A 27,863-nucleotide genomic window follows, 5' to 3' on the forward strand; every position below is an offset into this window, starting at 1 on the left:
TATAGCCTATTCCCTAATGAATTAAACAGTTTGTTATCATACAGATTAAGAGTGTGAATGGTCTCTCTCCCTCTCTCTCTCTGTTTGTGTGTAGCTTATACATGCGTGCATGCGGGGGAGGAGTTGCGATTTTCGAATAAAAATCGAATAATTCCCAGCGATCTTCGAATATCATTTTTGCTTGAAATGCCCATCCCTAGCCATGACGCGTACAAAACTTGAAGACGAGCTTTAAACAGACGTGTTTTTTTTTCCTCGTTTCAAGAAATATCAGCGTACACACGAGAGCATGAAAACGGCTCAAAACGATGTAGTATACATGCCAGGCCAGTATGTGGCACTGTAATTCTGCCACAGATATACACTAAAAACGGAGAAGAAGAGTTGTGGCTAGAAGGGGTACGGCAACAGTCGGAGGTGAGGTAAAATCTCACAATAAAATAACAATAAATAAATTTGCTACTTACCAGATGTGTTTTATTAACACATACACCTATACCAACCCTAAACATACCCTTATAATAATGCAAATACAGTAATTAAACAACGCAGTATTGATGTGCGCATGCCCAGTGCCCGTAGTTGTATCCCTTCAAGTCTTCCCTGCGCAGGATGTGGTGTGATGACATCATCGTTTCACAAAATATACGGATTGGCCGTATACACGAAACCGCAAGGGTGTCGTTTTCAGATTTATCCACTTTAGGACCCGGTTTCAAAAAATAGCGGTGGATCCGTGTGGACGAAACGCCAATACGATAAAAAATTTATACGTATACAGTGATACGCGTCTCCGTGTGGACGGACCCTTGGCCTCTTTTTTTTTTATAAATTTCCTGTGTTTTTGCTGCTTTGCTTTTTCGTGATCAACAATGACAGGACGCCGTTTCGCCTTCAGCTCCCCTTCAACTCCTCTGCATGGACGCGGCTAACTTTTTCGACTAATTTTCAGCTGTCTTCGTCTTGACAACTCTGAGGCAAACTGCAGGCGCTATGAACCAGAGCATGGGTAATGTAACGTTAAGATTTAAAGAATATGCTTTTATTCAGCTGAATAAGGAAATGGATGCGTTAATAGATCCGAGCTTAAAACTGCACATTTTGTTTACATAGACTATCCTCGCCTCATAACGAAGCCGTGACCTCTTATCTGCTTGGAGCGATTTCCGTGAGTCCAGATTTAACCGCTGATCACGACGACATTGTGTGTAAGTATAACTTCTAATGTTTTTCTCATTCCTTGTTTAATTTTACCGTGACTGTTTTTATTAATACCAGTCTCATGTAATTGTTTTCCAGCTGCCTGTAAGACGTATTATGAATCGACACGCCGGAGCTTCAGATAAAAACAACCTGAACTTACATCGCAGGCGGATCAAGAAGAAAAAGGGTAAGATTTATTATATTAGAACCGTTTTTTGTCAATGTGAGTATTTTTCAGGTTGCTTATTGTCTTTATGGATTGTATTACAGTTGCTGGAAGCGAGAGTGTGCTGGCTGAGGATGAGGTGGACATTTGGAAGTCCGCGACCATTGAACTCATGTCTGACGAGGAAGACGGCATTGTTGACGGGGTGTCTGGATGGATTGTGCGGCCACCGCCCTCTCGCAGCCTGGAGCTCTCCGAACTTTACATTACATTACGAGACATTACTGCTGCACTGTACATAGTTGTGTGTTTAACAATAAAGCTCTTTCTTTGAATAAACAGCTGTGTGTTTATAAATGAAGCTCTTTCTTTGAATAAACGGCACGGTCCGTATAATTTTCCCATATATTCCTTGATGGTATGAATACTTCATAGCACAATAACATTAATATAAAACATAAATTACAACATAAATTATATATTTATTATTATTATTATTGGGGTTTACATTTATAATGAGCCAGGGGGACCAATAATGATTGGTTTGCAGTGATCTGCCAACCAATCACGAGAGATTTTTCTTGTTTAAAAGTAGTGGCCTCAGCCAATACTGAGTGAGTAAATTCAAGTCTGGCCGTTGGCTCTCTGGTTTCGCTGCTATTCATATGCTAATTAGAGGTGTCGCACCTCCGCACGGTCTCTCCGCGGGGGGGGGGCTCTCCACCTACGTCATGGTTCGTTTACGACAATTTGTGGCACAGACGAACGCGACGTTCGCTGCCTCTAAATTGTCGAAAACTGCCGAAAATTAGGGAGATTTCCGGGAGTCTACAGGCGTTTACGGGGTCGAAAATCCCACTTTTCATGCAGTGTCACAGAGGATCTGTTCTGAATGTTCCCTTGTATGAAAAAAATACTATGGAAGTTAATGGGGTCCCATCAACTGTTTGGTAACTGACATTCTTCAAAATATTCTTCTTTTGTGTTCAGCAGAAGAAAGGTTTGGAATTCATTTTTGGGTGAACTATCCCTTTAGGTTTGGACATTTCTTTTAAGGAGATAAAGACCACAATAGACAGTTTAATTGACATAATCGCAATACTTTGATAAACCAAAATTCTTGATAACTTTGTCATGGGGTTCTTGGGATAATATATGGCAAGTTTGGAAAGTAGATTTTTCAGAAAATTCTAAATGGTGGAAAAATGCCCAGAAGTAAGCAAAATGTAGGGGTTGACTCAAGAATTCAGAGGAAAAATACATTCTGATTCTTTAGAGTTTTGAACTAAAACAGCAGATAAACTCTCACAGATTGAGTAACTGACCAGATCAAGTTGCTCCAGACGTTGAGATAGTTTCTCCGACATATCATGTAGCTCTCGCTCTGCCTCTTTATTCCTCTGACTGCGCAGAGACAAAGAACCCTCTCGATCGCTTTTTAGTCTGAGGGAAAGAGAGAAAAAATGTCAGGGAATACTAAAACACTTATTTCTTGATGTTGGGATGGGAAGCTGTCCTCGTGTCTCACCAAACTGCATTCTGAGTGACAGGAGTGAGTGATTGTGACTGTATTTAAGTTTAATGCCATTATCAGTTTATATAAAGTATATTTGATGGCAGTTACAGGTAATCAGAGAATTTGATAAATACAGCATATAAAAGGGTAAATCAATTCTATGGCTGCGTTCACAATGCAGGGCTTAATTCTCAATTCCGATTTTTTGAAAAAATGCGATTTTTTTGCAAGGCCGTTCACATTTCCAATTAAATGCGACCTTTTGTGATCTCCTGTGTGAACGTGAAATGACCCAGAAGTGACCCGCATGCGCAGAAGAGTACTCAACGGTCAACGACTGAATAGAGCTGTCCCCCCAAATATTAATTAACTCTGAAATCTCGCTTCCCTTCCACTGACTGGTCTCAGCATCATCCGCCATAGTTGTTTATCTTCTCATTCCCGCCTACTTCAACGTACAATGATGACGTTTGTCGCGTATCAACGACGTGCGGGTCGGATACATGTGACCTGGCAGTTCAGACTGAAGACGCATTTCAAAAGATCGGATATGTATCGGATTTGGACCACATACCCAAGTGGCCTGGGACGCATTTGAAAAGATCGGATCTGTGAAAAGATACAGGTCGCATAAGGGCAAAAAAATCGGAATTGGGTCGTTTCAGCCTGCAGTGTGAACGCAGCCTAAATTTCCAATTCTATAAAAGATTCTTTAGTGGTAATCATGAAAATACACATATAATAATAGATTAGAGCTATTTGACTACAGTGTATTACAGTGACTGCAGTGATTGAAGTGTGCTTAATTTTTACTGTAGCATAATATCCTGTATTTTACATTATTACACATTTAACAGGTGTGAATTATTATTCATATCATAAAATTGATGTTGCAAAAACAATTTTAAACTGCAGAAAGATATCAATAAAACTGCTTGTGATGTAATGCTACGTTTACCTAAAAAAAAATGGGGAATGTCTCTGTAGCAAGATATCTGATTATTTCTATATATCATCTGACTATATCTATCTATCTATCTATCTATCTATCTATCTATCTATCTATCTATCTATCTATCTATCTATCTATCTATCTATCTATCTATCTATCGTTATGGAAAAATTTAATCATAGCTATACATTAAACATTGCGCATGAAATGTTTATTGATTTGCATATATTCATACAGAACCAGCTTACTGGTTAAAAGGTCATATACAGAATATAGAGAACACGTTCTACACTCAGGGGTCAGGATGGCCTAAACGTGGGGATCAGAGTTTAAATGAACAGCACACTTTGGATTTGAGCAAGTGCTGCTTTTCTTGTCATGTGTGGAAATTTACAGGAGGAGTGACTTTGTTTGGGAAACTGATAAAAAGCTGAGTGCTGTTATGTCTAGTTAGTGCACTCTGCAGACATTGAAGATTCAAACTTCATCAGCATAATGTGAAAACATCACAGATAGAGACGTATGAAATGGATTCCTGATATTTTAAATACTGTTGCCATGGCTACGTGTCAAAGTTTAAAAATCTTTTGGCTGTTTTGAGGCTCTTCGCATGCTTGAAATTGCTTGAAACTCAACACACACAGAGATGTCAGTCAGTACACATGGGCAAAGCCTCAGAAACGGGCGGGATGAGGGGCTCAATAGTGCCACCTTTTGACAAAAGTGGGGGGGTTAGTTTTATCTTCAGTCACCAAACTCGGTACATATATTGTTCTCTTCGAGCCGGACAACTTTCTAATTTACAGTCATTAGCTCCGACCAACAGGAAGTCAGATATTTTGGTTTGAACGTGAATATTTGGATAAATCAGGCTCTGAGTTTTTACGTTCTCCTCGTAGGTGATTTATTCAATCTCCACCAAACTCGGTCAACATGAAACAAAGATACGGAAGATGCTAAAATGCGAACAGATATTGGATATCTCAAACTGTGTTGCCATGGCGAGGGATTAAATAAGAACAAAAAAGGGGAACAGAAATTGTCTCATATCGTCAAATCATATTTTGATTTCAATTAAATTAAGATTATATGATCGGTAATTGAACTTGGATTAAATTAAAATGAATATACTATTTTTCAGATCAATATATATATTTATTTAAAATATTTCTTTGAATAATCTATTCTGTGTCTGTGTGTGCTGCCCTCCCCTCAATGAACACAAGATGGCAGCATTGTGTTAGTTTTGAAGCAGGATAAGCAGGACTCTCTCTCCCTCTCTCTGTGTATGTGTGTGTGTGTGTGTGTGTGTGGAGGGGGGTGGCCTGCAGCATACAACAGCATTCTGATGGCGTAAAGTTTAACTCATACATTTGTAGGCATAAAAGTGGCATATTCAGATGACTTTGATATAGTTTTTACATTTAGCAGGTTTAACTTTATATTGCAGCAAATGATAACTTCACATTTGAAATTAAACTATGACACTACATCACTATTCAGACAGGACTAGTTTTCTAAATAATATTAAATGACTAGACTATTTTTCATATTCATATATATATATATATATATATATATATATATATATATATATATATATATATATATATATATATATATATATATATATATATATATATATATATATATATATATATATATTCATATTCATATATATTCATATATATTCATGATTTTGGCAAACACAGCACATGACGTTGTTTTTATTTCAAGTGATAGTTATTTGTGATAGCCTAAGAGAGAGTGGCAGAAAGAAAGAGAGATTGAATGTTTTTTATATCCTGTTTCAAAACTAACACAATGCTGCCATCTTGTGTTCATTGAGGGAAGGGCAGCACAAACAGGCACAATAGATTATTCAAAGAAATATTAAAAAAATTATAAAAAAAAAAAAAAAAAAAAAAAAAAAAAAAAAAAAAATTATATATATATATATATATATATATATATATATATATATATATATATATATATATATATATATATATATATATATATATATATATATATATATATATATATATATATATATATATATATATATATATATATATATATATATATATATATATATATATATATATATATATATATATATATATATATATATATATATATATTTTTTTTTTTTTTTTTTTTTTTTATAATTTTTTTAATATTTCTTTGAATAATCTATTGTGCCTGTTTGTGCTGCCCTTCCCTCAATGAACACAAGATGGCAGCATTGTGTTAGTTTTGAAACAGGATATAAAAAACATTCAATCTCTCTTTCTTTCTGCCACTCTCTCTTAGGCTATCACAAATAACTATCACTTGAAATAAAAACAACGTCATGTGCTGTGTTTGCCAAAATCACGTATGATGCATATGTCTTTAAATGAATTATTTACTGATATAATTTAAACGTATTAAAAGTAAATTTCACATGGTTTTCTAAAAGTGTCTGTTTATAATAAACTTCCATAAAATGTGGACACGCATCTTACTCTTACCTGACACTGATATTAAAACCATCTTTGCAGTTTCTGTGATTTGGCTCCATTTATTATTTTTTTTATTACATTTTTTTTATTGGACCACCCGTATTAAAATCAAAGCACGCTATGGTGCATAAGATTGGTGCACAAACGGTAGCTAAGGTAGCTCAAAAAACAAATGAAGAGAAGTGTTAGAATAAAACAACATCAGCATTGGAATGGTATTCTGAACTCATTACGATTTGACCTTTGACATCATCTGACCTGAAATGAATTTAAATGTAATTGATCTCATAGAAGTGGCTGTTGTGGTCATAGCAGCACCAACTGCTGCAGTTAATGTGGTGAATTCAGATGACTTTGACATAGTCCTTTTATGTTTTCCCATTTTAAATGCCTATTGCCTGCCGTGCACAGTTAAGCTGAAATGGCTTGCAACTCAACACACACAGAGATGTCAGTCAGTGTAAATGGGCAAAGCCTCAGAAACGGGTGTGTTGGAGGGGTGTTTATTACAACATAATCATGGTTTATGAAGTCATTTCATGTGTCCCCGTAAATCAAAATAGCTTTAAAAACATACTAAACAATGTTTTAATAAAAATTTAAAAATGCAGAATGTTTTCTGTGATGGGTAGGTTTAGGGGTAGGGGTTGTGTAGGGGGATATAAATGTACAGTTAATCATTGTTTGATTTAAAATAAAATATGATGGATGTTTGGTTATTGACCCTGAATGAAATTTAAAATGAATGTACTTTTTTTTAGATCAACATATTTATTTCTTCAAAATATTTATTTTGAATCTTCCCTCTCTCTCAGTCTGCACTCCCCTCATTCACCAAAAGCCGGCAGCATTGAGTTTTAAATAGAGATATAACCTGCCTCTCTCTTTGCCTACTGCTGTTTGTGTGTGTGGAGCGGGGGATGGGCGTGTGTGTGTGTGTGTGTGTGTGTATGTGGGGAGCGGGGGACTCGGCGGGTGTCAGCTAAAGCATGCCTCTCTGGCTCTCTGTGGGTGTGTGTGTGTGTGTGTGTGTGTGTGTAACGGGGGATGGGCGGGTGTCAGCTAAATCATGCCTCTCTGGCTCTGTGTGTGTGTGTGTGTGTGTGTGTGTGTGTGTGTGTGTGGGGAGCGGGGGACTCGGCGGGTGTCAGCTAAAGCATGCCTCTCTGGCTCTCTGTGTTTGTGTGTGTGTGTGTGTGTGTGTAACGGGGGATGGGCGGGTGTCAGCTAAATCATGCCTCTCTGGCTCTGTGTGTGTGTGTGTGTGTGTGTGTGTGTGTGTGTGTGTGTGTGTGTGTGTGTGTGTGTGTGTGAGAGAGAGAGAGGGGATGGCTCCAGCTACTGTGACCTATGAAATCTTATGACATGAAATAGTTATTTTACATTTAATGGATACAAGTTCATATTTCAGCACTGATATTAAAATCATTGTTGCAGTTTCTGTGATTTGGCTCCATTTATAATTTTTTTTTATTAACATTTTTTTAGTGGACTACCCATATTGAAATGAAAGCATGCTTACTGCACAGATTACTCATTCACCCTTAGACTCAGGAAATACATTAAATTAAATAAAATCGGAAATTCTTTCTTCAATCTAAAGTCGCTATTGGAAATTTGGAAATATGCGTTTTCTTAAAGCTATAGGCACTATGGGAATTTGATATTATTAAAGCTGATAGAGGTGTTTTTGGGCCTTATCCTGATATATTGCTAAGATACGCGGTCACATGACCTCACATTTCTTATGTATCAATTCTGAGATCGGGCTGTGTGTCTACCAAATTGAGTTTGTGGTTTACATCACTTTTATTAACGCTTTTTAGTGCTATCGGACTTATCATACTTTTATTTGGTCATTATGCGAGATGGCAGGTGAGAAAGATTCACCTTCGCTTTCACGATCGCGTGAACTGGAAGAACTGGAGAACTGAAGCTGAAGAATAAAACCCGTTTGATGCGTCTGTGGTACAATCCGAAAGAGACCAGCGCCAATAAAATGAAAGCTGATTGGCTGCAATATAAGATGCATGCTGGTCTCATTTGTAGTTGTAATACAGCGAACTATAGTTGGACTAGCGAAAGAACGAACTACAACAGCCCGGAATAAACACACACACACACACACACACACACAAAAGCACTGCGGGAGCATTTCAATGAGCATTAGAGGTAGCGTTACATGGACGTAGGATAATTTAAGACCTGTTTAAAACTATTTAAGACCTAGAACTCAGTACTTCAGAGAATTTAAGACTTTTTAAGGTCTAAAATTTAGATTTTGAAATTTAAGACATTAAGACTTTAAGACCCCGCGGGAACCCTGTGACAGAAGGCTTTCAGTTTCAAATGCTCACGCCACACTTTGTGAAGAGTGCGGCTGTGCGCATCTCAATGTTTTTATGACGCAAAATTAATGTAAACACAGTCAGTAATGTCTTAAGGAATTAAACAGACAGGACAAACCACATATTATAATTCAAAAGAGACCTGTACATTAGTGTGAGTGCAGATCTCCCGCTGTCTATGATGTCATCATTAATAATCAAGCAACAGTAAAGCTGAGAAAGAGAATACTCAGATACTCTTAAATACTGAAAGCACTGTTATTTTTTGTTCCCCTTTTTATTTATTAGCTTTTATGTTTTGCAGCTATATTCGTTTATATATTTAAAATTATCATTAACATACAATTGTTTTAATTAATTTTTTTAATGTGTAATTATTTTACAAAGTACTTATAATTACATATACAATGGGGCAAAAAAGTATTTAGTCAGTCACCTATTGTGCAAGTTCTGCCACTTAAAAAGATGAGAGGCCTGTAATTTTCAAAATTTTCAGGACGTATCGCCTGCGATAATTAATGCGATATGGCTCAGCTTGTCAGTGAACTACGGCTCTGTGTAGTAAATGCCGCTCTATCTGAAAGCAGGTGATGACGATTTACTACTAATCAAGGAACCGGCTTTACTGATGAGATGCGCCTAACAATGTCATGCGATATATCGCCCAGCCCTACTTTGGAGGGAGTTGAAAATCCGTGTTGCTCAGCGACAGCCCCAAAACATCACTGCTCTAGAGGATATCTGCATGGAGGAATGGGCCAAACTACCAGCAACAGTGTGTTAAAACCTTGGGGAGACATACAGAAAATGTTTGACCTCTGTCATTGCCAACAAAGGGTATATAACAAAGTATTGAGATTAACTTTTGTTATTGACCAAATACTTATTTTCCACCATAATTTGCAAATAAATTCTTTAAAAAAAAAAATCAGACAATGTCATTTTCTGGACTTTTTTTCCTCATTCGGTCTCTCATATTTGAAGTGTACCTATGATGAAAATTACAGGCCTCATCTTTTTAAGTGGGAGGACTTGCACAATTGGTGGCTGACTAAATACTTTTTTGCCCCACTGTATAATAAAAAAAATAATAATTTAAGTTTTATTAATACGATTATTTTATAAGAATAATTGTTTTGGAATTAGATCGTGACTCCCAGAATCGGAATCGGATCGTGAGGTGCCTAAAGATTCCCACTATTACTATACAATGATTTCTTGTTGAATAATACAGAAGATAAAGAGCTTTAAAAAAAACGCATATTACAGCTGCAGTCTGTAACTTTTTTGGGCTAAAAATTATCCAAAATAAATTTGAGCAATTACATGACCAGCCAGTGTTCAAAACTATCTGCTTACCTTAGCTCGATTTACAACAGTAAGCTTGTAATAATGTTTTTAATTCCAGTGGTACTGGTGCGTTTCCGCAGGAAATTCGAGCATATCTTTACGTCATTACGTCACATCAGAACACATAAAGAAGGTGTCCCGGCTAGTAGGCTATATTGCGTGTGAGGATGTTGGAGGTGGAGATTTATAGTCTTTTCTCACAGCACTTGATATAATTAAACTGATCAAATTAATGGTGGATCCAGAAAGGTTCAAATGACAATCACCAGTGACTTCGGAGTGGCTACAGAAAAAAAGAGACTGCAACCAGGCCCATGCGAAAACTATGTAAAAAGGGCTTTTGAAAGGTAGCGTCAACTCAGTGTTTTGAAGGGGTTCAAAACGGACACAGAGACAGCTTTTTTCCCTGCTGGACAAGTAAGACCTTTCAATGGTTAAATTATGTAACAGTAGAACATTTGTTTGCTTAATTCATACAGTTAGGGAGTTTTCTTTGTTGTGCCTTTCTCGTTTTACGATGTGCATTATGGTAAATATCAATTATTTTGTGCTAGCTATGAGAGGGAGCAATTCACCTCTACTCATTACACATTAATTTGTCGGTAAATGACAATTAAAAATTAGACTGCACAGAAATGGAAACCAAACTACAGGTAGCCCTAATACACATTAAATGTAATCATGCAATGCTGATGTTGTTAACATTAACAATTTGAAATCAAAGTATTTTGCACGGTTTGACTTGATATGATAAGCGATCGTTAGATTTAATCATCGTGATTTATTGCAATGCTTTTTTCCCCTTAGTTGGTCAGAACAAAAGTGGATGTAAGCTACTTGTTCAGATGACATTTTCGGTGAAAAATCTTATGTTGGTCATACTTTCAAAAAGTAGAATCTGTGATTCTGAATGACAGTATCCACACCGGTGCTGGGACTGAGAACTGCACATTATCCTTAAAACATTGGATTCATCCACACTGTGCCGTGCCGAGGCACAATTCACGTAAAGTTGATAATTCCGCTAATAACTGCAATTGCAGATTTCGAAAAGAGATGGCGACAAAGAGGAAAAAGTATGCAATCGCAATGTTGGTAAAAAAAAAAAAAATCCTAATTTCTTACCCAGCATCTTGTCTCTCGTCTCTATCAATCTCACACAATTCTGTTGATCCGTTAGCTTGCTCTTCCACTCTCTCTTCATTTTCCACTTCCTCTCGCTCTTCTTTTTCCTCTACCTCTCTGTGTCTGCCTGGCTGGGTGCTGAACAGGATCCGGCTTGGAACTGTGAAGTCCACCTATGCCCAGAGAAGACAGACAACACATCCCTAAATCTGATTGCAAGACTGAACCATATCAAATTAGCAATTATAAATTAGAAGACAGCTTTCTGGATAAAATGCACTCCATCAAGGTAAAATTATATTAAAAGCATCAACCTCTAAATCAATCCAACCTGGAATTGATTGACATCGTGCATTGTGCATTCGATTTTAAAGGCCAACACACCAACTAAAAACAGAAGTGTTGAGAATAAAACGCTATGACTTCAACATGCGGTCCAAACAAAAAATGTATATTACATTGTCTCAAGAGGACAATGCAGTTTTAATACTCAAGTAAAGAGTCGTGTATAGCTCACCTGTCCATGATCCTCAGATTCTTCTGAATGGACTCCCCTCTGACAAAATTCAAATTTATCAGTCTCCACTACAGAAAAACAAAAAATTAGCATTTCCATTTTAGCATTTTTAGAATATTAACAACATAGGTGAAAGCACTGGATTAAAATCTATGGATGGATTAATAAACAATTCATAATAAACCCATGACGATTACACAAAAACTTAAAAATGCCACTTAAAACTTTTAGACTGATTACTGCATGTCACTCTGCAGAAAACTGTCATAACATGTAATGTCATCTGCCCACATAGCAGTTTTCAGAGAATGTGGCATAAAACTTTCAGTAATGCATGACAAAGAAATGTAAGGTAACCCTTACTGGAAACAGGAGTGTTCAACTCTCCATTGATCTGAATCCATTCAGATGAGTGACCAATCTGCAAGACAAAGATGAAAAGTAGAATGATAAGAGATAGAGCCAGAGACGAGCTTCATGAGAACTGGAATTATCAGTAGAAAAGTTCACATTTAACTGCATTCTACTTGAAAAATGGCATCGTTTCCACCCGGTATTATCATGCATCTCAAATGCATTCCCTGTGACCACGTGATTGGTTTTTACCAGGGCTCTGAACCGGTTCAAGGAATGAAAACGAAAACCGGAAACGAACGAAATTTTAAGAGGAACAAAAACGAAAACGAAATCAAAATCTATTTGAATGGTTCTGAACAGAAACGTTAATTTGAAATGACCATTAACCGGTTAATAAAGTTATTTTATCGTTCTTTTAATATTTTAATTTGGCAGTGACCAATCATGAATTGAGTAGTACAGCATGTGACGTTGACGGATCAAGCGTGAGTGAAATGCCCGTGCACCAGTCATCTATGAATCTACCGGTACGCAAGTCAGTGTAGAGCGCGCATTTTCATGCCTCAAGTAGGCCTACATTCTTTCCCCGCTGAGGTCTACAATGAATGTGCAGGTATTGGAGGACATTCTTTTCGAACGTTTAAATAAGCAGTACGGACTTTAAGCTCAAATAGACTGATTTAGGCTAGTTTATGGATTCCGTTTAAGCCTATCCAAGTAGGCTACTAGCATCTATCAAACATTTTTCCTATAGTCTTTCAGATTGCCAATACAGGACAGGTCAATGTTTTCTATATAGACGGTTGATGCTTCGTATTAAATGGTATGTTATATTGCATTAAATGATCAAGCTTTATTAGCTGACTGAATGTGATTATGTGATGCAAGGACGTGTTGCGCAGTGTTTGCTTTGAAATTACCAGTTGACGGTGCATTAAAAGAGCAATGGTTATCCAGTTTATTTATTCTTTATTCATGCAATTTTTAAAACAAGCCGTGTTGAAAAAAAGTTTGACAAGGAATGTTATCACTCTTCTGAAAAAAATTAGGCATAAGAGGGCCACTTTCTATTGTCTAACGCTCCATTAAAACAGGTCCGCTGTTTATGCTTTGTAATTAATGCATGTATTTCTGTTGTGGTTTTAAAAATGTTATGAAATAAATATTCAAGTTTAATTACCATGCGTTATATTATTATTGAGTGAAAAATAAGTCTATTTATACATATTTGTTTAAAGTATAAGCTAAATTAAAATAACGTTATTAACCGGTATTTTTTCATATCAAACCGTTTTCGGAACAGTAATGTTTATTGAGGAACGCAAAAACGGAAACGCTATAATAACGATTCTGCTCGGAGTGAACCGATTGATATTTTTTTCAGTTTTTAAGCCCTGGTTTTTACATATACATTCATGCATTTAACAGGCGCTTTCAGGGTGGGAAATTAGCACCCACCACAAGCCTATGGCGGGTACTTTTTCAAAGTGTTGCGGTGACACGAGTTCTGCTGTGATCTTTGTTTGGAACTATTTTCGCTGCTGAAATGGAACAAAAACACTCAATATTGCATCTAAAATGTAAGTGACTTAATGTTAATAATTGTTTATGGAACGGTCACATGAAATCAGTGTAATTTTCAGTCGTGAGGTTATTCAGGAAAACAGCACTCTTGGTAATGTGACGTTGCAACTGCATCATATGTTATAAATATAAATAAACTCATTATTACGGCAGTGTGTTAACTGAGTTTCTCTGTGCGAGCGGTGCACATTTGTTTCAATTTCTCCTCGAGAGGCTGCGCATCAACAGTGCAACATTATAGTTACCGTCAGTTCATTATACATTATATATTATTATCCACTATCGATCGCCATTTACACTAATGAATGCAGAATCATTCTTGCATTTTGGTGATTCCCTAGTTATTTTTTGTAAATTGTAAATTGTGACGTTTTATCAGGCTACTTGTCCGGTCGGGCAAGTAAAATTCTCTTTCAAGCGGACAAGCGTTAATGTCGACCCCTGTAATGTATGAAGCCGCATTCGTGTAATGTAATATTTTCATTTTCTCTGCCACAGTGTGAGTTACGGCATTGCACTCAAGGCAGTGTGTGGGAGGAGTCTCTGTTGGTGATAGAAATATTGTAAAACGAGGTATCATGTTGCCATATTTAAATAAAGATTTTAAAAAGTAGGCCAAGTGTAAGAAAAGTAAAACGTTTAATCTCCCCGACTGCTTCTGTTGTCCCATGTTAGCAACCGCCTTTTTCAAGACATGTAACGGCTTTAAAGGTGCCCTAGAATGAAAAATTGAATTGGATGGATGGATGGAAGGAAATAAATGTTATGTTCCAGGCTGTGGAGGGGATGTGAGGACTTTTCGGTAACACTTTATAATCACGTTCAGTTGTAAGGCATATATAAGTGGTTAGTTAATGATGAACCAATCATTTACAAAACATTCATAAATGATTATCAAGTGATATGCTAACATATGTATGTTTTTTAAATTCCGTCATTACAGTCCGTCGTTAAAGTCATTTACAAGTTATTAGTAAATGATTAACTAACCATTTACGAAACATGACTATGCGTTCATAAATGATTAATAAGTGATACATTAATTATTTTACGCATGTTTTGTAGATTCAGTTATAAGTAATTTACAATTGATTAGCTAATGATGAACTAATAATTTACAAAACATGAATATGCATTTCATAAATGTTAATAAACGGTTACATTTTTTGTATGTTTTGTAGATTCAGTTATAAATTATTTACAAGTTATTAGATAATGATAAACTAATCATTTACAAATCATGACTATATGTTCATAAATGATTAAGTAATAGTCGTAAGTTATCTTTAATAAAATAAAATAAGTAAACAGATCCTTAGTAAATGGTTATTAAGTTACTAGTAAATCACTGAAATGTCAGCGTACCATTATCTCAATAAACAATTGTTAATCATGAACAAATGATGATCAAATCATTAGTAAATGATGAGTATATCATTTATTGATGCATAACCCAATGCGTCAGATCAAGATGCATTTAATTCTTTGCATTTGTAAAAGTAGACATGATTTTATAAATATTTATAGGCTACTTTTATATTTTGGAGCAACTAACTCCACTCCTACCCTAAACCTACCCACTTCTCAACAATATAAAACACATAACAGGCAAATAAAAGTACAGTCACAGGTATTTATTGCAAAAACAGTATACAAGTATTAGCTCATGTTGCATTCTGATATCTTTATGTGAAGAACAGAGTTGATCTTAATGTTTTAATCGTTGAAATGATGATGATGGCGCCCCTTTATGAACGCATATTTCTCATTCAAATGATACACCCGACTCTTTAGCATGACACAATCGGTCACAAGACACACGAGAGCCAATGGCATTTTACAATCAAAGCTGACGTAATGACGCAATTGGTCACGAGACACACGACAGACAATGCTGTCAAAGCTGACGTGACGTTTGTTCCGGTGGCAAATTTTGAAATGTGTTTCTCTTCGGCCAGTGGATGGACTCGACGCTCCTGATCACTTTTGGGGATTTACTTCAAACAAACCAATCGTTTGGCCTCGGGACACTTACAATATTTGTACTTTTTGAATAAATTGTTCCTGCAGTCGTATCTGCCTGTTTTTTTTATAATACACAAACGGGTAGGTTTAGGGAAGGGATTGGGTTACGTGAAGTATAGGAGTTAAATGCTTACAGTAATCAGATGAATTATCTATTTACACATTTCTATTGCAACAGGTGAGGAATAGCAGAATTTAATTTTCACATTCTCTATTTTAACCTTTAATTACTACACTAATTGTAATATAAATAAGAAAAATAGAAGAAAAATATTTTAAGTGGTCATTAATTGACAATAATTATTGCACAAATAGTATTTAGTACCAAAAGATCTCCTCAAAATATTCAATAAATATTATTGAACTAAAATATAGAACATTTATTTAATTGAAAAATAGTTAAGGTGTATGGTCACATTTGACCACCAATGAGTATGAGTGTGACCAATTAGCAAGCAATGAGGGCTAAATAAAGAAAAACATTAACATTAATGTTAAAATTGTTGTATCTCCATCACTCTCCATAATAAAACGATCCTGTAAATATGGTTGACGTAATAATCAATGCACACTATGCTGTACTGTATACCAAAAATTGCTGCAAATACCTGTATAGTGAAGCTGTTGCGTATCCGCTTAAGCCATTTTGACAGCGCTGGTTTGTTTGTTTGCTCAGTGAACCACATGGCGCGGAGATGAGAGCATGTCGGCTCTGGCTTTAACGGTTATGCCACATTAGCGCCAAAACGCTATTTATTGTTTGAATTTCGCATTAAAACAAACAAAAAAAAAATGTAAAAGCTTTGACTTTGTTTAATACCAAAAGCAGGTTTGGCAATTTGGCGTGAGAGTGAGACCGAGACAAAGCCTGAAAGCGTGTGTATCACGCCAAACGCATGGGAGTTGGCAACCCTGGCTTATAGCTTACTCGATCCTTCTAGCTAACGTCACCTTCTCCACCACTTAAGTTGAAACGATAGTCATTTGACAAGGCATCTAGTCAATTTGTAAAAAAAAAAATCTTTACTGTACTGCACAAACAACATATTTATGCGCTACCCAGTTCGCTGTTTAGAGTTCGTGATTCAAAGTGAAGAAGCTATCATTGTAAAATCAGTGACGGTGACGAAAAAGAGCATTTTTATGTAGAAAATTGGAGTCGAAATATCAATCAAAAACACAATTAAAACACATGTATTATGTTTTAACTGAACTTTCTATGAATTCCTATCCTGACTTGTCTTTTTTGGATCAGCAGAACTGAAATACCAGTGTAAATCCATGCACCTTTTAACACACACACACACACACACACACACACACACACACACACACACACACACACACACACACACACACACACACACACACACACACACACACACACACACACACACACACACACACACACACACACACACACACACACACACACACACACACACACACACACACACACACACACACACACACACACACACACACACACACACACACACACACACACACACACACACACACACACACACACACACACACACACACACACACACACACACACACACACACACACACACACACACACACACACACACACACACACACACACACACACACACACACACACACACACACACACACACACACACACACACACACGGACGGACGGACACACACACACACAAAACACTCTCTCACTTGGACGGACGGACACACACACACACACAAAACACTCTCTCACTTAGAAGGACACACACACACACACGGACACACGCGCGCACAGACAAACACAAGAAGTGTCATCAATTTTCTCTTCTGCGCATGCAATCTCTTTCATTCAGCAACAAAAAAATACATGTAAAGTAATAAGTTCTTTGGCAAAATTACATTTCCTTAATAGTCTAAACACACTCTTAAATTGTCACTGTTTCCGTAAGTGCAGCTTCCCGAACACACAACACTAAATATGTTCAACCCAAGCTAAGACTGGATATAGGCTTTATTAGTTTACGGTCATATATACACTGTGTTTCACAGATTTGCTAAATTATTAAACATTATTTGTTAACACTTTACAGTAAGGTTGTATGACAGTTTTTTTACAGATGCTAGAACACATTTCGCAATACTTAGGTCACTTTTGCAAAACTCACACAGTGAGCACAACAGAAGTCTATGTGGGCTAAACTGAGGATCAATTATCATTGCTTTGGCACAAAATGCATTCAAAGACTACATCTCTCAAATTTCATGAATTTGAAAATTCTTTTCTCACTCAGACACAACAACTGCCAAAACTCTTTGTTCGTACAGGCCAATTTGCACATGCTTACATACTGTTTTCAAAACTGTTAAACTTATGTTCAAAACAATAACATAATACAAAACTGAATAAGACAGCAATTTGCTACATTCCTACAGTAATATTTTAATGAAATATATTTTAAATCTTAAAATAAAATGCTATAAAAACAATTGGACCAGCCACAGCTGATTCTCATTGTCGATGAACATCTACACAGGTGTTACTCTTTCAATTTCATTACAAAAGGAGACAACTGCTGAATAGTTTTGTATTGTGATGCAAACATGGACTCAGCCAGAAATAGAGAAGTGGCTGAAAGAGGAAGAAAAGTGGCTGGGAGGGGGTGAGGAATACGCATGCGTGGTGGAAGAAGAATAAGAGAAAGATCAAGAGCTGTAGTCTCAGATGAGATCAGAGCTACTGTAATTGATCATGTAGTAAATCATGGTCTCTCAATGAGAGAGGCTGGTCAAAGAGTGCAGCCAAATCTGCAATGCTCTACAGTGGCATATATTGTTAGAGTTTTCCGGCAAACCAACAGGTAACTTGTATTCTGCAAGGACATTTGACTGAGTTGCACATTACAGAAGTAAACAAACTTGTGTGTAATTGTTTTTGCATTTCTAATTAGAACTCAACGGTTACCTCACACAGGTTGGGAGAGGAAGGATGCTCACTGATGTGCAGGAAACTGCCATTGTTTATTTGGTCATCAGAAACAATGGGATAAAACTCACTGAGATTCGAGACAGAGTCTTGGCAGACACCGTTACTTTTGCAAATATTCACAGTGTAAGCATAATTTCTAGAGTTGTGAAAAAAACATCAGGTCAGGATAAAACAGTTGTACACTGTGCCTTTTGAGAGGAACTCTGAACATGTCAAGCAACTCAGGAACCATTATGTCCAGGTAAGATCACAATAAAATACAGAACCGTTTTTGAACAAAACCAAACACACACAAAGACAATTTTTACAAATGTACTACTGTAACAGCTTATGCTGCCTTGTGGATTTACACTCACCTAAAGGATTATTAGGAACACCTGTTCAATTTCTCATTAATGCAATTAACTAATCAACCAATCACATGGCAGTTGCTTCAATACATTTAGGGGTGTGGTCCTGGTCAAGACAATCTCCTGAACTCCAAACTGAATGTCAGAATGGGAAAGAAAGGTGATTTAAGCAATTTTGAGCGTGGCATGGTTGTTGGTGCCAGACGGGCCGGTCTGAGTATTTCAAAATCTGCTCAGTTACTGGGATTTTCACACACAACCATTTCTAGGGTTTACAAAGAATGGTGTGAAAAGGGAAAAACATCCAGTATGTGGCAGTCCTGTGGGCGAAAATGCCTTGTTGATGCTAGAAGTCAGAGGAGAATGGGCCGACTGCTTCAAGCTGATAGAAGAGCAACTTTGACTGAAATAACCACTCGTTACAACTGAGGTATGCAGCAAAGCATTTGTGAAGCCACAACACACACAACCTTGAGGCAGATGGGCTACAACAGCAGAAGACCCCACCGGGTACCACTCATCTCCACTACAAATAGGAAAAAGAGGCTACAATTTACCCAAGCTCACCAAAATTGGACAGTTGAAGACTGGAAAAATGTTGCCTGGTCTGATGAGTCTCGATTTCTGTTGAGACATTCAGATGGTAGAGTCAGAATTTGGCGTAAACAGAATGAGAACATGGATCCAACATCCCTTGTTACCACTGTGCAGGCTGGTGGTGGTGGTGGTGTAATGGTGTGGGGGATGTTTTCTTGGCACACTTTAGGCCCCTTAGTGCCAATTGGGCATCGTTTAAATGCCGCGACCTACCTGAGCATTGTTTCTGACCATGTCCATCCCTTTATGACCACCATGTACCCATCCTCTGATGGCTACTTCCAGCAGGATAATGCACCATGTCACAAAGCTCGAATCATTTCAAATTGGTTTCTTGAACATGACAATGAGTTCACTGTACTAAAATGGCCCCCACAGTCACCAGATCTCAACCCAATAGAGCATCTTTGGGATGTGGTGGAACGGGAGCTTCGTGCCCTGGATGTGCATCCCACAAATCTCCATCAACAGCAAGAATGCTTTCAGCACCTCGTTGAATCAATGCCACGTAGAATTAAGGCAGTTCTGAAGGCGAAAGGGGGTCAAACACAGTATTAGTATGGTGTTCCTAATAATCCTTTAGGTGAGTGTATTTTAGAGAGTCATAGAGATTGAAGGCAGGCAAACACCCCACATTTTCATCTTTGTGGATGAAGTGGGTTTCAACTTGGCCAAAACACGGTGACGAGGGAGGAATGTGATTGGGAAGAGAGCCACAGTGAATGTCCCGGGCCAGAGGGGTGCCAACATCACAATGTGCGCAGCAATATCCACTGATGGACTGCTGTTACACAAACCACTAATTGGGCCATACAACACTGAACGTCTCCTTGTGTTCCTGCATTATCTCTATGGAAGGGTTGTGCTAGGCGAGGAAAGGGATGCAGAGAGAAGGAATCAGCCAACATTTATAATTGTATGGGACAATGTGGCATTTCACCACTCCCGTGCAGTCACCGAGTGGTTTGCAGCCCATCCCAGAATGGAGTCACTTTTCCTCCCACCTTCCTCTCCATTCCTCAACCCCATAGAGGAATTCTTTGCCTCATGGAGGTGGAAGGTTTATGACCACCATCCACATGATCAAATGTCCCTCCTGGACGCAATGAATACTGTATGCCTGGACATATCAGCAGAAGATTGCCAGGGATGGATCAGGCATGCCAGAAGATTCATCCCTAGGTGTATTGCTCTAGATGACATAAGATGTGATGTGGATGAGAACCTGTGGCCAAATGGAGAAGACCGAGTAGATTAGCATTACTATTGTATCTGTATCAGTGGATGGTGTGTATACAAATTCTTGTATTTTGGAATTACTTAAAAAAGAAATAAACGACAAAATATTGACGAATTCTGCATCATGTCTGATTATTTCCAGTAACCTATATTGCAGTGAACTATAAACAGAGATGTGTCCTTGTTTTACACAAGAAAACATTGTATAATGCTACATGTTGTTCGTGTTTTTTAGGTCATTGTTATGTGGGTGTCAAAGTGTGTTTGTCGGCTGTCAACCTTTGCTAGTGTTCTGGAAGAATGAGTTTATTTGAGACCTGAATAAAGTGTTTTGGTAGTTGTAGTGCATTTTGAATGTGAAATGAACTGCTTTGCCAAGCTGAAAGTTGGTTAGGAGAACTGTGTGAAGAGTTTTGCAAAAGGGACCTAAGTATTGAGAAATGTGTCCTAGCGTCTGTAAATAAAACTGTAGTTAACATTAGTTAATGTATTAGTTAACATGAACTAACCATGAACAACACCTCTGTTCAGCATTAGTTAATCTTTGTTAACGATAGTTCATAAAAATACAGCTGTTCATGGTTTGTTCATATATTAGTTCACAGTGCATTAACTAATGTTAGTTAGATTTTAATAATGCATTAGTAAATGTTGAAATTAATATTAACAAAAGATAAATAAATGCTTTATAAGTGCAGTTCATTATAAGTTCATGTTAACTAATGAACCTTATTGTGAAGTGTTACCCAATTAATATTTAATTGAATAGTACAACCCCAAATCAGAAAAAGTTGGGACAGTATGGAAAACGCAAAAAAAAAAGAAAAAAGAAGTGATTTCTAAATTTACTTTGACTTGTATTTCATTGCAGACAATATGAACAAAAAATATTTCATGTTTTGTCTGGTTAACTTCATGTCATTTGTAAATATGCATCCTTTCCTGTCATTCAGACCTGCAACACATTTAAAAAAATGTTGGAACAGTAAAGCATTTACCACTTTGTAATGTTGCCATTCCTTTTCACAACACTTAAAAGATGTTTAGGGACTGAAGACACCAAGTGATGAAGTGTTTCAGGTGTAATTTTGTCCCATTCTTCCTGCAAACAAGTCTTAAGGTGGGCAACAGTACGGGGTCTTCGTTGTCGCATTTTGGGCTTCAAAATGCGCCACACATTCTCTATTGGAGACCGGTCGGGACTGCAGGCAGGCCAGTCAAGTACCCGTACCCTCTTCCTCCGCAGCCAGGACTTTGTAATGTGTGCAGAATGTGGTTTTGCATTGTCTTGTTGAAATATGCATGGACGTCCCTGGAAAAGATGTCTTCTTGAAGGCAGCATATTATGCTCCAAAATCTTTATGTACTTCTCAGCATTAATGGTGCCTTCACAGAAGTGTAATTTACCTTTGCCAAGGGCACTGACACAACCCCATACCATGACAGACCCTGGCTTTTGGACTTGTTGCTGGTAACAGTCTGGATGATCCTTTTCTTCTTTGGTCCGGAGAACACGGCATCCATTCCTCCCAAAAAATACCTGAAATACTGATTAATCTGACCACAGTACACGTTTCCACTGTGTGATGGTCCATCCCAGATGCCTCCGAGCCCAGAGAAGTCGACGGCGCTTCTGGACACTGTAAACATAGGGCTTCCTTTTGGCACAGTACAGTTTTAACTGCCATTTGTGGATGTAACTACGTATTGTGGTACTTGACAAAGGTTTTCCAAAGTAGTCCTGAGCCCATGTGGTGATATCGCTTATAGATGAATGACGATACTTGATGCAGTGCCGCCTGAGGGATCGGAGATCACGGTTGTTCAGGTTAGGCTTGCGCCCTTGTCCTTTATGCACTGAAATTCCTCCAGATTCCTTGAATCTTTTAATTATGTTATGCACTGTTGAATGTGAAATATCCAAATCTCTTCCTATCTTTCTTTGAGGAACATTGTTTTTAAACATTTCAATAATTTTCTCACGTATTTGTTGGCAAACTGGCGATCCTCGGCCCATCTTTGCTCCTAAAGGATTAGACCTTTCTTGGATGCTGCTTTTGTACCAAATCATAATTACAATCACCTGTTTCAAATCACATCATTATTTAACCATTTTACCTCATTACCAGCCCTAAATTGCTCCTGTCCAGACTTTTTTGAAATGTGTTGCAGGTCTAAATGACAGGAAAGGATGCATATTTACAAATGACATGAAGTTGACCAGACAAAACATGAAATATTTTGTGTTCATATTGTCTGCAATGAAATACAAGTCAAAGTAAATTTAGAAATCACTTCTTTTTTTTGTGCGTTTTCCATACTGTCCCAACTTTTTCTGATTTGGGGTTGTATATCAAATATAATATAATATTTTTTGAATAACTCCTTCCTGTTTTATATAATGCCCATATATACAGGGAGTGCAGAATTATTAGGCACGTTGATTTTCTGATCATATTTTTTTTCCAGGCACATTTGACCAATTCCAAACCACAGTAATCCTAATAACTACTATTGATTTAGTATTTAATAATGTATAAGTGATATATAATTGTTCATGAAGGCTGGAAATGAAAAATCACCTTATATTCAGGTGTGCAGAATTATTAGGCATGTTTTCTTTTACAGATAAACTGAGCCAAAAAAGAGATTTAACTCAGACTGAAAAGTCCAAAAGTATTAAATGCCCATGAGAAGGATGCAATACTAATGCAATACTAGACATTGCAGTTAAGGCATGACCATTGGACAGTGAAATGCTCATTGGGTCAGCAGGATCTGACAAAAACAGGTGGTGAAGTAAAGACACCTGTTAACTGCAAAAGTTAACTGCAAAAGTATCCTCTGTCTCCTCTCCACCAATCAGCTGGTGTGTGGTGGGCGTTCTGGCGCAATATGGCTGCCGTCGCATCATCCAGGTGGATGCTGCACATTGGTGGTGGTTGAGGAGATTCCCCCTTCTATATGTAAAGCGCTTTGAGTGCCTAGAAAAGCGCTATATAAATGTAACAAATTAAAAGAATTAAGAATTAAGGTGAAGAATTAAGGGTGAAACCATCAGGAACCCTTTAGTCTCCAGCGCCACCATTTTCCAAAGCTGCAACCTACCTGGAGTCTCCAGAAGTGCAAGGTGTCAGGATCTCAGAGACTTCAGTTAGGTAAAGAATCCTAAAAAATGACCCCCACTAGATAAGAATCACAAGCTGAAGTGTTGTAAAATACATGAAGAAGGTTTTTTTATAGGCTTTATGGACAGATAGGTTGAGAGTTTTGGGAGTTCATTTTAGTCCGTCCTGAAGTCCGTTTTGCAGAGATGGACTAAAAATGAACTCCCAAAACGTACTGCCAGATTCTGGAAGATGAATTCTTCAAACAGTGGTACTAGAGGATGTGGTGCTGGTCCTTCAAGAGTCACTCTCAACCTATCTGTCCATAAAGCCTATAAAAAAACCTTCTTAAAAAAGCCTTAACTGCAATGTCTAGTATTGCATTAGTATTGCATCCTTCTCATGGGCATTTAATACTTTTTGACTTTTCAGTCTGAGTTAAAGGGTTAGTTCACCCAAAAATGAAAATTCTGTCATTAATTACTCACCCTCATGTCGTTGGACACCCGTAAGACCTCAGTTCATATTCGGAACACAAATGAAGATATTTTAGTTGAAAGCTGATGGCTGAGAAAGGCTTCACACAGGCCTCCATTGGCATTCAGTACATTGACACTTCCAAGAAGTTTTTGTGCGCAAAAAAAAAATCAAAATAACACCTTTATCCAACTTGTTCTCGACTTCCGTGTGTGCCTCCACGACGCATGCGCGAGAATATGACGTAGCGCCGGTGTTCGGGAATCCATGAAATACACACTTAAGCCCCATTTTGAGCACTACGCCGAGACCTAAAGCACGATCAATGTAGAATCCAACAGCTTAGACACGCGCGTCTTCCTCTGCTCGTAAACAAATCGCTTCTGGGTCATATGTCCGAACGCCGGATCTGCGTCATATTCTCGCGCATGCGTCGTGGAGGCACACACGGAAGTCGAGAACAAGTTGGATAAAGGTGTTATTTTGATTTTTTTTTGCGCACAAAAACTATTGTCGTCGCATCGTAAGATTATTGTAGAGCCACTGTGGTGAGATAGACTTTGTAACGACGTTTTAAGTGCCTTTCATGGATCTTGGAAGTGTCAATGTACTGAATGCCAATGGAGGCCTGATTGAAGCCTTTCTCAGCCATCAGCTTTCAACTAAAATATCTCCATTTGTGTTCCGAATATGAACGGAGGACTTACGGGTGTCCAACGACATGAGGGTGAGTAATTAATGACAGAATTTTCATTTTTGGGTGAACTAACCCTTTAAATCTCTTTTTTGGCTCAATTTATCTGTAAAAGAAAACATGCCTAATAATTCTGCACACCTGAATATAAGGTGATTTTCATTTCCAGCCTTCATGAACAATTATATATCACTTATACATTATTAAATACTAAAATCAATAGTAGTTATTAGGATTACTGTGGTTTGGAATTGGTCAAATGTGCCTGGAAAAAAAATATGATCAGAAAATCAACGTGCCTAATAATTCTGCACTCCCTGTACATATATGGTATACATATATATTTATATAATGATAACAGATTAGAGCATGTACACCGTACGCAGAGGCGTTTAAATGATTAAAACTAGAGACATATCTTAACTTTAAGGTTACTTGTATCATGTACACTACCTATATAACTTACAGCATGTCATATGCATATGTGTTTGGGACAGAGGGGAACACGGTCGCGTTCTCAGCAGATATATGCTGCCCATCATAAATCAAATCTCGAGGCAGACGGGGTTAGGAGGAGAACAGCGGAAAGGGTGACAGAATGGACGACACTCGTATGTATAGTAGCTACACAAGCGCAGCAGTTCAGCTGCATGTGAAAAACGCTGCCAATGTGAAAAGCACAATGGGAGCATGCAGCTCTGGCCCGCTCTCCATACACACAGCTTCTGCGCTACCTCCGCGCGCGATGTGAATCCGATCAGCTAAACTTCACTGCGGTCAAATCAGCCTGATCAAAATTTCTGCAATCATATTGTTGCTTCAAATAACAAGTCAAGAGAGTGAACAATGGACATCAAGAAAGGAATTTTATTTCACTAACTAAGATAGCCCGTCGGGCAGTGCAGTGATACATTTTGGTAGCCCGACTAGAAAACACATTAGCCCCGGGATGTCAGGTGGGTGATTTTGCGAGCCCTGAAGTGGTATCCTAACCTAGTCAGGAGTAACAAGATGGCAGAGAGAGCAGGAGACACACCTTCCAAAGAAAATATAGTAATGTATTGAAGTTAAATGATGACGGAGTTGATAAAATTATAAAAGCTTGATCGTCAAGATTCTTTTTGTAACTGACCTAGTAAGAAATTTAATAACTTCAAATTCTACAAATGAATGCTCTAACTGCAGAACTGAAAGTAATAATTACATATTTTGGGGACAGGAAAAGCAGCAGTGCAGTGGTGATGACTTCGACCCTAGCAGTAGGTAAGCACACAGTAAACAGGGTCTTAAATAGCACCCTTGTGGCACTGACCAGTGAGTACACCAAACACACAGTAGTGGCCAAAAATGAGCAAAAAAAAAAAAAAAAAAAGACCCAACAAGTTTGCTTAAATCATCAAACTATGAGGACAATGCCTTTATCGGAGTGTCTATGTTGGCAAGCACTATTTGCACTAGCTCCAGCCAACAATGCCTTGGGCCACACAAGATTAAAAAAAGACTCCCTGCTGTCTTCAATGCATTCAGTGGCATAGTCAGTAGTCAAGTCAAGTCAACTTTATTTATATAGCGCTTTTAACAATGCAGATTGTTTCAAAGCAGCTTCACAGTGTTAAACAGGACTTCAATGCATTCAGTGGCGTAGTCAGTAGAGTGTAAGGTTTCATGAAACTAGGTTTTGATGCGATCGACCCGGGTTCAAATCTGTCTTTTGCGGACCTCGCTCTTAACCCTTTTCCCATGACTTATTACATCGGAATGGCATTTACTTTCAATAAAAATTAAGACAATGTTCTAAAAGTGGAAATAAAGTGCCTAACGAAATGTTTATTAATAATAATAATAATAATAATAATAATAATAAGTATTTATTGGGTAGGGTTAGGGGTAGGTTTAGGTTATTGTCCCATTAAGAAGTGTTCAAAAAGTGGATTCAAAAAATGATCCATCCATTTAAAAAAATTATAAATATAATCATTTACACTGTTATTATTTTATCCTGTTAATGTACAACAATACTGAGGTGCAAATAGTATGTATCTGCCAAAATAAAAGTATAAATAGCATCTAATTACCGTTTACACATATTGCAAAGAAATGCTACTTTTACATGGTGTAAATAAAATATATCACACTATTTGCACAGTGCAAATAGCCGCTGCCTATCTTTATACTTATATGTTTTAAATATTTTAAAATATGAAGGAAGAACAAAACACTAAACTTAGTGAAGGTATTTATCTGACAAAATAATTTGGCAAAAAAGGCAAACTACAGCTATGTTTTAGAAAAACTAAAAAGCTCAAAGGAAAAAAGGCATACAGTACATTGACTGCAACATAATCAGTTATTAATATTTCATTGGTCCTCTCTTGTTTTTGCATGTGTTTATTAATTCTTTGTATGACAGCCTGGAAAATTGGCCTGTTTCATTGTGTTACCACAAATAATACAATTGACTCCAATCACAACTACGCAACATTCTTACAAAATCTTTAACACATTTTTAATAATATTTGAATAAAGGGTGAAGATCACTTTGGGCCACTACTGTATGGCAGTTCATTGACTTCCCAACTAACATTCAAATCATACGGCAAAAGCAAGACACTTTTATGAGAATTTCAGGCTTCCCTAGAGCTGTTGGAACCGTTGATGGAACTTGTGTTCACATTATAGCTCCAACTGTAAATGAGGAGACATATGTCAATAGAAAAGGATCCCACAGCCTCAATATTAATTCATGATAATTTTGCACAAAGCAATTTTTTTCAA

At 37.4% G+C, this 27,863-nt stretch overlaps 1 protein-coding gene across 2 annotated transcripts in view; it reads right to left on the reverse strand.

Annotated features, from left to right (window-relative positions):
• Positions 1 to 27,863, reverse strand: part of LOC307140903 (centrosomal protein of 95 kDa-like) — a 194,869-nt gene that overhangs the window by 117,121 nt on the left and 49,885 nt on the right. For both annotated transcript variants that reach the window (XM_079840692.1, XM_079840693.1), the window contains 4 exons: positions 12,048 to 12,105; positions 11,685 to 11,752; positions 11,168 to 11,340; positions 2,695 to 2,812 (listed from right to left, as the gene is read on the reverse strand). In XM_079840692.1, coding sequence (XP_079696818.1) covers positions 2,695 to 2,812; positions 11,168 to 11,340; positions 11,685 to 11,752; positions 12,048 to 12,105 — 417 coding nt within the window. The remainder of the gene's footprint in view (positions 1 to 2,694; positions 2,813 to 11,167; positions 11,341 to 11,684; positions 11,753 to 12,047; positions 12,106 to 27,863) is intronic.

This window comes from Gobio gobio (assembly GCF_949357685.1).
Source record: "Gobio gobio genome assembly, chromosome: 17".
NCBI lineage: Eukaryota > Metazoa > Chordata > Actinopteri > Cypriniformes > Gobionidae > Gobio > Gobio gobio.